The 11,700-nt window shown below is 42.4% G+C and overlaps 1 protein-coding gene across 4 annotated transcripts in view; it reads left to right on the top strand.

The window, feature by feature from the left end:
- The window catches only part of KANSL2 (KAT8 regulatory NSL complex subunit 2), a 38,544-nt gene that overhangs the window by 5,415 nt on the left and 21,429 nt on the right, over positions 1–11,700 (top strand). For 2 of the 4 annotated variants that reach the window (XM_064377019.1, XM_064377016.1), the window contains exons 1-4: positions 5,047–5,145; positions 5,723–5,981; positions 7,576–7,754; positions 8,264–8,378. In XM_064377019.1, coding sequence (XP_064233089.1) covers positions 5,731–5,981; positions 7,576–7,754; positions 8,264–8,378 — 545 coding nt within the window. In that variant the 5' untranslated portion in view covers positions 5,047–5,145; positions 5,723–5,730. Of the gene's footprint in view, positions 1–5,046; positions 5,146–5,489; positions 5,498–5,722; positions 5,982–7,575; positions 7,755–8,263; positions 8,379–11,700 lie in introns of those variants that run through there. The other 2 variants (XM_064377018.1, XM_064377017.1) reach the window with 2 other exon arrangements.

Here is an 11,700-nt window from a genome sequence, read left to right as displayed (position 1 = left end):
TCCAGAATAGTTGGGATTATGGGATTACAGGCACCTGCCACCACGCCTGGCTGATTTTTGTATTTTTAGTAGAGATAGGGTTTCACCATGTTGGCCAGGCTGGTCTTGAACTCCTTACCTCAGGTGATCTGCCTGCCTTGGCCTCCCAAAGTGCTGGGATTACAGGCAAGAGCCACCACACCCAGCCTGTTTTTTTTTTTTTTTTTTTTTAAATGTGGAATCTCAACCTGTTAATTTGACTTCAGGTAACACTCAAAACCAATAGGTAACAACAAAAAAAATCCCACCATGTTGAAGAGTTGAAGCTGATAGTGGATATACCTTTCCTGAATTTCAAGGTACTTTAAAGCACTCCCCTGCCTTTCATTCATTCCTTCTTTAGAAAATAGTACCTACTTTCCAACACTTTGGCAGGTTGAGGTGGGCTTGAGGCTAGGAGTTCAAGACCAACCTGGGCAACAAAGTGAGACACCCCTTCTACACACACAGACACACACACACACACCCCCACATTAGCTAGGCACGATAGTATATTGTCCCAGCTACTGGGGAGGCTGGGGTGGGAGGATTGCTTGAGCCCAGCAGTTTGAGGCTGCAGTGAGCCCTGATTGCACCACTGCACTCCTGCTGGGCTATAGATCTATACCCAGTTGAGGGGAAACAAAAAAAGGGGGAAAAAGAAGAAAAGACATTCTACTAAGTGCTGTGGTCTGTTTACTAATGGGAATATGGCAGTAAGCAAGCATTCTGCCTTTAAAGAATTTACAAATAGATATAGTATGTTAGATGGTGATAAGCACTTTTAATTTTTTAAAAATTAAAGATGTGAGCCACTGTACCTGGCCATAATAAGCACTTTGGAGACCAAAGCAGGGAATAGGGGATAAGTAGGGGTGTGTGTGTGTGTGTGTGTGTGTGTGTGTGTGTGTGTGTGTGTGTGCAGGGCTGTTGGAACTGGAAAAAAGGTGGCTAGGGAAGGCTTCAAGACTAGAAGCCTCATGACCTTTAGGGAAGACCTGAAGGAGGCAACTCATGGGAATAACTGAGATAAGATCATTTTAGGAAATGTGAGACATCAAAGGTTCAGAGGTCAGAATATGCTGGTATGTTTGAGAAATAGCAAGGAAGCCAGTGTAGCTAGTACAGGAATGAGTGGGGAAAGGATGACGAAAAGGGGAGAGTAGCAGGTTATGAGGTTAGAGAGGCAATGGAAAGCCAAATACAGCAGGACCTTGTATAAAGACTGAATGAATGGAACAGACACTATTGGAAAGTTTTGGGAAATGATATCCAGCTTAGGTTTAAAATGTTCATTTGAGCTGCTGTGTTGAAAATAGATTATAGGAGTTAAGGGCAAGGAAGCTCTCAAAACAATTTAGGTAAGAGACGAGGGTGGCTTGGACAGGTTGGAAGTACCCAAGATAGTGAGAAGTGATGTATCTTTTTTTTTCTTTGAGACTTGGAGTTTCACTCTTGTTGCCAAGGCTGGAGTGCAATGGTGTGCTCTTGGCTCACTGCAACCTCTGCCTCTCAGGTTCAAGCAATTCTTCTGCCAAGTAGCTGGGATTACATGGATGTGCCACCACACCTGGCTAATTTTGTATTTTTAGTAGACACAGGGTTTCACCATGTTGGCCAGGCTGGTCTCCAGCTCCTGACCTCAGGTGATCCACCTGTCTCAGCCCCCCAAAGTGCGTGAGCCACTGTGCTTGGCCGAGAAATGATGTATCTTGAAGATGGAGCTAATAGGATTTGCTATTAGGTGGAAGAGAAAGAAGTCAAGTATGACTTCCAGTGTTTGTCCTGACCAAATGGAAGGATGGGGTTATCATATACTGAGGTAGAGATGACTATAGGAGTAGCAGGAGGTTGACTTTTATCATTACAGTTCAAATGCCAATTAGACATCCAAGTGGAGATGCCTACTGGACAGATGACTAGAGAATCAAGTTCAAAGAAGGGGTCCAGGCTGGACATACACATTTGGGAGATAGCAGCTTATGAATGGGATGAAACAGAGTGAGATAACTAAGGGAGTAGTAGTAGAAAATAAAAATGTTCAGTGTTTTGACTTGGGGAAAAGAGAGACGAGACAGAGTGGGTGACTGTGATATAGAAGGGAAACTAGGAAGAGTATCGCGATCTAGAAAGAGTATGGTGTTCTAAGGAGGAGGAGTGGCCAAGTGTGTTAGACATTGCAAAGTGGTCTAATAAGATGAGGCCCTTGGCCAGGCACGGTGGCTCATGCCCGTAATCCAGCACTTTGGGAGGCTGAAGCGGGCAGATCACTTGAGATCAGGAATTCACGAACAGCCTGGCCAAAATGTTGAAACCCTGTCTCTACTAAAAATACAATAATTAGCTGGGTGTGGTGGTGGGTGCCTGTCATCCCAGCTACTGGGGAGGCTGAGGCATGAGAACACTTGAACCCAGGAGGCGGAGGTTGCAGAGAGCCAAGAGTGTGTCACTGCACTCCAGCCTGGGCAATAGAGTGAGACTCTTAAAAAAAAAAAAAAAAAAAAAGATAAGCCCTGAAAGCTCCATTGGAATAGCAAGGGGGTAATAGATAATCTGTTTTTTTTTTTTTTTTTTTTTTTGAGGAGTCTCACTCTATTGCCCAGGCTGAAGTGCAGTGGTGTGATCTTGGGTTTAAGTGATTCTCCTGCTCAGTCTCCTGCATAGCAGGGATTACAGGCATGTGCTACCACACCTGACTAGTTTTTATATTTTTAGTAGAGATGGAGTTTTGCTACATTGGCCAGGTGGGTCTTGAACTCCTGGCCTTAGGTGATCCACCCGCCTCTCCCAAAGTGCTGGGATTACAGCCGTGAGCCACCGCACACAGCTGTTTTCATCCTTTTTCTCACTTTTTTCTAGGATTAGCTCCCTAAACTCCTGTTTCCTAATCCCTATTTACGAATAGCTTCTGGTCTACTTTAACCTCTTCAGTAGCTACAAAGTTTTCAGTGAATTAAAAATAGCCATCTACTTTGTTAAATAGAACAAAGAATTTGCTGATATCTTGAGTTTTTAAGATCTGCTTCCTTCTTTTACTTAGAAGTGGTTCTAGGCTCGGCGAGGTGGTTCACGACTGTAATCCCAGCATTTTGGGAGGCCGAGGCAGGCAGATCACCTGAGGTTGGGAGTTTGAGACCAGCCTGGCTAACACGGTGAAACCCCATCTCTATTAAAAATACAAAAATTACCTGGGTGTGGTGGCGGGTACCTGTAATCTCAGCTACTTGGGAAGCTGAGGCAGGAGAATCATCTGAACCCTGGAGGTGGAAGTTGCAGAGTTGAGGCTGCAGTGAGCTGAAATCATGCCACTGCATTCCAGCATGGGTGACAGAGTGAGACTCCGTCTAAAAAAAAAAAAAAAAAAAGAATAAAAGGAAGTGGTTCTAAAGAGTAATGTTTTGTCTGTCTCAGACTTAGATTCTTTTTTCAACTAAGATCTGCAGTAAAATCTCTCATTATTGAAATTCTTTGTTTTTTCCCCATCTATTCCTTCTTCATATTGTTCACTACAGTAGTTTTAATGTTGCTTTTTGATACTCCTACATTTGGTTGCAGATGTGGATTCCCAAATTTTTTGACAAGACTGCCTCCGGCTGGCTTTGAATTATAGGGTGTTTATAACAAAACGTCTTTTTTTGTATTCCTGAGGTTGGTGTGTTTGCTTATGTATATAAATCATTGTTATTAATATTATGTTTGTATTGCATCCGTAATCCCAAACTGTCCTAGAATGTTCACTCCGAGAGAGCAGGGTTATCTTCTTGTTCTCTCCTGGCACTTAGGTGCTCAATAAATATTTGTTGAATGAATGAATTTCAGGCCTTCTTCTAGGGCTGCCCTGGTCTCTGGAAACAGCACCTCCCTCCCATGCTTTTTTTTTTTTTTTTTTTTTTAAAGAATTTCTTGTTCCTATACTTACTTTTATTATTTATTTATTTGAGATGAAGTCTCACTATATTGTCGAGGCTGGGATCGAACTCCTGAGCTCAGGTGATCTTCCCACCTCAGCTTCTCAAAGTGCTGGGATTAGAGGGGTGAGCCACGATGCCCAGCCCGAGTGTTTTTATTGAGGGCTGTAGAATCTTTATGCTCACTTCCACTGTGATTCATATGCACTTCTTCTTTAGGCATAGATAAAACATCTTTATTAAACTGACAGTGAGCAGATAAGGGACGTTGGAATGCAAAGAAATGTCAAAGGGTTATGGGAAGAAAGCAAGGAATCTCTTTTACAAATGGTGGAGATGACAGAAAGATGCTTTTAACTAAAAATCCTTAAAGGCTGGTATAATTGGTATTGTTTGTCATTTTTATGATACCTGAATTATTTAGCATGGAATTTTAAAGACAGGGCACACAGTTATGAGAAGCAGCCCTCAACTAGAACAAATATTTCCTTAGTTCAATGCTTTTAATAAGAGGCAATAAGGGATAAAGGAAGAGGGCTGGGTTCAATTCGCCTTCCTTTCCCATTTACTATCTATGGTCCTATTCTGTTCCTCAGTCCTCTTATCTGTAAAATGGAGATAATACTAAACTCTACCTCTTAGGGTTGCTTTGAAAAATTCAATGAATTTATACATGTAAATCTCAGAATTAGTACTAACACCCAAAAAAATGTTTCTCAGGGTTCTCTACAGCAAATGTTCAGTGCATGTACTAAACTGTTCACAAAAGAAAACTAAAGCCTTTTTATGTGTAAACAGTGATCCTCCAGCCTCTGTCTGATTTTATACCAGCTGTGTACAGTGGTGAGGGAGCAGCCACCTAGGACCACACAGACTGAGGGTTCAAGAGTAGCCGGAAAATGTACCATGCTGCAAGGTGGAAAAATATCAGTAGCTGGCGCCCCGCCCCGCAGTCCGCTCTCCGTCAGCTCCGCCCGCTTTCCCGACTCACTCTCCTCGGGGCGGAGTTGCTGACAGACAGTCTGTCCTAGCCATCCCAGCCGCGCATTTTCTCAGCGCTCCGCCCTCCCAGACAACAATAGGTAGTGGGCCTCGGCCAATGGCGACACCCCGTCGTAGCCAATCAGTAGCTAGGAGTCCGGAAAAGAGCAAGGCCTAGTTAGGATCCGCTGGCGCCACCGGAGGAGGGCGAGCGGCGCGGCAAAGCGCGGCCCTTGAGGTAAGATTGTGGTGCTCTTTCCTCTGAGCTCTTGCATTTGGGCTGCTGTTTCGCTCTTTTTGTCGGCTCAGGGCCGCTATTCCGCTTCAAAGCAGTGTCAGAGTTAGTCTCCTTCCTACAGGCTTCCAGGAGTCAGGTTCTCCGGTGACCAGAGCCGTAAGACAAAATGGCGGTCGCGTGGGCTTCCGCGGCCGGGCCCAGTAGTGCGCTTTGAGGCAGGCCGGGACAAAGGCGGAGTGCGGGGAGGGGGTGGGGCGGAGCGCGGGCCTGCGGCGTGGCCACCGCGTGGAGCTGGCGTTGTCGCTTACCTTCGTGCTGCAGCTGTGCGAGTCCTGAGGATACTTTCAGCGTGGTGGGGGTCGGGGTGGGGCAGGGCATGGAGGGACACGCTAAAGGGAGGCAAAGCCACAAATGCTTTTGGAGACTTGAGGGACGGCGGCGGGGAGTTACGGACCGTACCTTACGGCCTGACTTCTGCCACTCCTTTGGAAACTGCCCGCGCGATCTGTCCGAATATGATGGAGCAGGAATTTTCGGGAAGGGTAAGGGCTTTTTGATATTTCGTTTGACCCCGCAGGTTTTGGTATGAACAGGATTCGGATTCACGTCTTGCCAACCAATCGGGGGAGGATCACTCCAGTGCCCAGATCTCAGGAACCTCTGTCCTGTGCATTCACTCATCGTCCATGCTCTCAGCCTCGTCTGGAGGGGCAGGAGTTTTGCATTAAGCATATCCTTGAAGACAAAAATGCACCGTTCAAGCAGTGTAGTTATATATCGACGAAGAATGGAAAAAGATGTCCCAGTGCTGCCCCAAAGCCAGAGAAGAAAGATGGGTATATATATATATGTGTGTATATGTATGTATGTGTATATATATATGTGTGTGTGTGTATATATATATATGTCGTTTGCCATAAAGAGAGGGGGTATGTGATAGGATGTGGGCTTCAGCATAGCTGCCACGTTTGAGGTAACGTCCTTGTGAATTTGGGATTATGGATGTATCCTTGGAAAATTGAAAAACAACGGTGAAGTCTAGAAGGACACTTCAGTTGGATTACTTAGTTCACTTCTTTGGTTCTTTTCCCTTATCTGTAAAATAAAGGCATATTCTAAATTATTATTTTTAAATATAGATGGGTCTTGCTATGTTGACCAGGTTGGTCTCAAACTCCTGGCCTCAAAGTATCCTCCCATCTCTGCCTCCCAGAGTGCTGGGATTATAGGCGTTAGCCACTGCGCCCTATCCTAATGCTTCTTTTTTTTTCTTTTTGAGGCAGAGTCTTGCTTTATCTCCCAGGCGGAAGTGCAGTGGCACGATCTCAGCTTATTGCAACCTCCACCTGCCAGGTTTAAGCGATTCTCCTGCCTTAGTAAAGACTCTGTTTCACCATGTTGGCCAGGCTGGTCTCGAACTCCTGATCTCAGGTGGTCCACCCGCCTCGGCCTCCCAAAGTGTTGGGATTACAAGCATGGGTCACTGTGCCTGGCCTCTGAAGTTATTCTTTTTAATTGTCTTTTTGTCTTTTTTTTTCTTTTTTGCCTGTTACTTTATGGGGAATAAAGTTATTAATGCAGGGTGTGTGGCTCTCTTTGGCTGTCCATGAATTTTGTTAACATGCAAAGTTGTACATGTGTGTATTCTTCTGTAAGAGGCTTCATAGTTTTCATTATGTATGCAGAGGTATCTCCATGCAAACACATAACCTGACTAGACAATTTCGTACATATCTTGTAGTTTTAAAATTGTGTCCCTGACTGGTTGCAGTGGCTCATGCCTGTAATCCCAGCACTTTGGGAGGCCAAGGCAGGAGGATCACTTGAGGCCAGGAGTTGGAGACCAGCTGGGGCAATATAGTGAGACCCCATCTCTACAAAAGATTAAAAAATTCTCTGGGCATAGTGTTGTGGGCATGTATTCCAGCTACTTGGGAGGCTGAGGTGGGAGGATGTTGACTTGAGCCTGGGAGTTCCAGACCAGACGAGGCAACATAGTCAGACTTTGTTTCTACAAAAAAACTAAAAAATTTGCTGGGCGCAGTGGTGCATTCCTGTAGTTCTAGCTACTTTGAGGCTGAGGCAGGAGGATCACTTGAGCCAAGCAGTTCAAGGCTACAGTGAGCTGTGATTGCACCACTCTACTTTAGCCTGGGGGACAGAGCAAGACCCAGTCCCTTGCCTCAGCTTCCCAAAGTGCTGAGATTACAGGGATGAACCACTTCATCCAGCCTGTTATTTCCCTTTAATAAAGTCAAATGACTTGTTTGACTTTGGGCCAATTAAAGTCCTCTGACTTACTGGCACTTTTAGAAAGGAATGTAATAGTCATTTTAATTTCCTAAAAATAATTTAAAGATTAGGGATTATGAGAATTATTGAACAGTTTCAAGAAGGAACTTATAAAATAGTAATGTTTTGTCTCTTTAGGGTGTCCTTCTGTGCTGAACATGTCCGTAGGAATGCCCTGGCACTTCATGCTCAAATGAAGAAGACCAACCCAGGGCCTATGGGTGAAACACTCCTATGCCAGCTGAGCTCATATGCTAAGACAGAGCTGGGGTCTCAGACTCCGGAAAGTAGTCGCAGTGAAGCCAGCCGAATATTAGGTAAGGATGTTCTCTCCTGGAATGAAAAGGGAGGAAGAAAGTTAAGAGGGATCTTATTTTGGGTTAGCATAATGCCTTGAACTATTTAGTAGTATTGTTAATTCATCAGGAATTTGGTGAGAATTCCAGGATTGCTATGTTGTTTACCAACTCTTGAATTTGAAGTAGTGTTTGCCTGTGTTTACTCTCCTAAGTTGGTGACCATTTCTTTCATTGCTTTTTTAATGCTCAGCAGCTTTGTTAGGTAATTTCAGGAAACAATAATTTTAAATTAATTTTTCTGTCCTTTTGAAAGGGCGTGGTTTATTCATTTATGTTGTAAGTAATCTTACTTGGGTTGTATTTTCTTTTAGAGTTTTTATTTGCTGGTACCTTTGTGCTAAGCGTTTTTTTTTTCCCTTTGTTTTTAAAATTTCAAGGTTTGGGTTGATATGTTAAGTATCTAGTTTTGTATGGTGGAGTTACAGAGGTGGGAAGTCTTAATGGCTGCTCTCCCTTCCTTGCCTCAGATGAAGACAGCTGGAGTGATGGGGAGCAGGAAGCCATTACTGTGGATCAGACATGGAGAGGTGACCCTGACAGTGAAGCTGATAGCATAGACAGTGATCAAGAAGATCCCCTAAAGTAAGTTGTAACTCCACATAAGGCATTCAAAATGTAGTTAGTACGTGGAATGTGGTGCTGCACGTTGTTAATAGATTAATAACCTACGAGGGTTGAAGACAGCCATTTGTCAGCAGTAAGAGGTTATGTATATCAAAATGACATGGTTCATTGTCATCTTGCTTCAAGGCAGGATGATTCTTTTTTTAGAAGCTTTGTAATTTAGAAAAAGTTTGAACACCAAATTCTACATGTGAGGAAGTATAGGGGAGAAAATAGGAAATTTCTTAGACATGGGAGTGTGGGAGGTGGGCTGAGAAGTGATCAGACAGGCTTAGAGAAGAGAAAATGGTTGTGAATGGGTGCTTGGCCTAAACCTCAGGAATAATGTGATTGTACTTGAATACTTCTGCAAAATGTCGTGTTTTTGGATTAAAAAAAAATTTTTTTAAGTTGTATATTGTTTTAAATTGACAATTGTACATATTTATGGGATACGGTGTGGTGTTTGGATGCTTGTAAACCTTGTGTCACGATCAAATCAGGGTAATTACCATATTTATCACCACGAATTTAGTGTTTTTTTGTGTGTGAATTTTTTTTTAAAAAGAATAAAAAGGTTTTTAGGAGTATGGTTTCATGACTAAGAGAAACTGATTTAGAAACTCAAAAGTGATTATATCTTAATTAGTTTTATATCTTACTAAGGTTCTGCTCTTCACTTAACCCGTCTTCACTGTAGGAGTTGTAAAGCATAAAAACATTACCACTTCAAAGTCTCATATTTCTATGTCTCAAGTTCTGAGTTTGGTTTTTTAAAATTTTTGCCTGCTGACTTCTGTGTATTAACACTTCTACTGACAGTTTATTTAGAAGGACTATAGATAGTGGAAGGGGTAATCTCTAGACTTGTAGACTTGACTGTTGGGCTTTTGTTCTTGGAATAGCCTTTTCTTCATTACTTTGGATTCTTTGGTTTATAAGAAGTCATTTAGGGTTACATTTTCTCCTGTCTAACTACTAACCAGGCCTGATCTGCTTAGCTTCTGAGATCAGAGGAGATTGGGCATGTTCAGGAGGGTATGGCCATAGGTTAGGGTTATGTTTTCTGAGTAGAATAATTTCATTCATTTCTATTGAGTAATCTCACTGTGGTCAACTATTCAGGAAGTACTGGTTTAGAAAGCCCATCTAAGTAGTTTGAAAGGGAACATCTGTTCTCTCACAGGATTCTCTCACAAATAGTAAATTAAACCAACATATTCATTTTTTTTCCATTTTGATTCTAGATGGCCAAACTTGCTGCTTTGAAGAGATGTATGCTCTATAGGGTCACAAAGTCAGTGTCGTTTGCTGTGGTAAACACTCAGCTTAAGGTTGAGAAACTTGATTTTGTTAGCAATAATCTAGAGTGGATCAGTCTCTAGGAGGCACATCCTTGCTGATTTAACTTGCAGGAAACTGCTGTATAAACCAAAATGCCAGTTAATTTTATGAGAAATGTAAATGTGAAAAGGACTAGACAGTTGATGTCACTCTTTCCTAGAAGAAACATGTTCAGGAGAGAAAATAAAGCCCCAAATATGGTTAACTATTAGGCAACTAAGTATAAGGCTTTGTTAATTTTCCCAACGAGATTATTTAAAAAAAAATTTAGGCCCACTAAATATATGCGTTTTTAGGCATGTAGAGTTGTTAAATGTCTCCTTATAATATGATTACGTATTACTGTCTCGTTATATTTATTTAATATAATAATTTGGCAGTATGTCCATTGAGTGAAATTCTTTTCATTACGAATTTATATCTTAGGGTGCCAGTCTTTGTCATCAATAGGATCACTTTTTGAATCATCTAATAGTTCAGGCACATTTATCTTCAATTGCTTGTTACAGAAAGGGCACTTTTTGTATTGTTTATGATGTTGCTAGAGACTTTATTCTAACTAGAATATTGTTGGCATAGCTTTTTTAAACTTCCTGTTAGTATATATATGATTTATCTCAAAGTAACCACTTACTTGTTTTGTTAAAAGTAATCTTTAAAAGCTTGTTTATGGCTAGGCACAGTGACTCACGCATGTAATCCTAGCACTTTTTTTTAAAAAAGATTATAAAATAAAGACGGGGTTTCACCATTTGGTCAGGCTGGTCTTGAACTCCCAACCTCAGGTGATCCGCCCGCCTTGGCCTCCAAAGTGCTTGGATTACAGGTGTGAGCCACCACACCCAGCCAGCACTTTTTTTTTGAGATGGAGTTTCACTCTTGTTGCCCAGGCTGGAGTGCAGTGGTGCGATCTCAGCTCACTGCAACCTCCGCCTGCCAGGTTCCAGTAATTCTTCTGCCTCCGCCTCCCGAGTAGTTGGGATTACAGGAGCCCGCCATGACTCACCTGATTTTTGTATTTTCAGTAGAGATGGGGTTTCTCCGTGTTGACCAGGCTGGTCTCGAACTCCTGACCTCAGGTGATCCTCCCACCTTGGCCTCCCAAAGTGCTGGTATTACAGGCATGAGTCACTGTGCCCAGTGATCCTAGCACTTGAGGAGGCTGAGGTGCGAGGATTGCTTGAGCCCAGGAGTTTGAGACCAGCATGGGCAACATAGGGAGACCCTATCTCGACAAAAGATTTAAAAATTAGCCAGATGTGATGGTGCATGTCTGTAGTCTTAGTTATTCGAGAGGCTCAGGCAGGAGGATCACTTGAGCCTGGGAGGATGAGACTGTAGTGAGCTGTGATCATGCCACTGCACTGCAGCCTGGTTAACAGAGGGTGACCCTATCGCATGCACACAGAAAAAGTAAAAGTTTGACTACAACATCTAATTCTTAGGAAGTTTTATCCTAAAGGTAATTGTTAAAGCTTCATTTCCCTTTTTAAAAAAGAAATTGTGTTATGTGATGTCTATAAACATCTAAAACTTGTTTGGCTGAAGGTTATTTCACATTATTAAATCGTCATTGTTTTTCAAATAAAGAAATTTGGAAACTGCCCTTTATAAGAGAGATTATTTAGTAGAATATAAGGTGAGGCCCTCTTTTATGAAGATGAATTCTAATAATAAAATCTTGATTTTTGTTTGTGCCTATCAAAGGAAGGGCAGTTAGTACATGATTTTAATATCCAGCTCTGAAAGTCTGGCACCTTCATCTTTTAATGAGGCATCTGTTACATGAACCAGGCATTCATTTAGTAGGTTGCTCACTGCCCTCACCAAATAATTTCTAGTATTTTCTAGTAGTAGTGGCTTCAGGTTGATAAATTCTAGTCCCCAGACCATTGGTTAAATTCTCTTCTGACAGGATGCAGTGAAATTGTATTTATTTATTTATTTTGAGATGGAG

Source organism: Aotus nancymaae, unplaced genomic scaffold (genome assembly GCF_030222135.1).
Source record: "Aotus nancymaae isolate 86718 unplaced genomic scaffold, 86718_ANA_hifiasm-v0.15.2.pri h1tg000016l, whole genome shotgun sequence".
Lineage (NCBI taxonomy): Eukaryota > Metazoa > Chordata > Mammalia > Primates > Aotidae > Aotus > Aotus nancymaae.
Note: the sequence above shows the minus strand (reverse complement) of the source record. Positions and strands in the feature narration are given on the sequence as shown.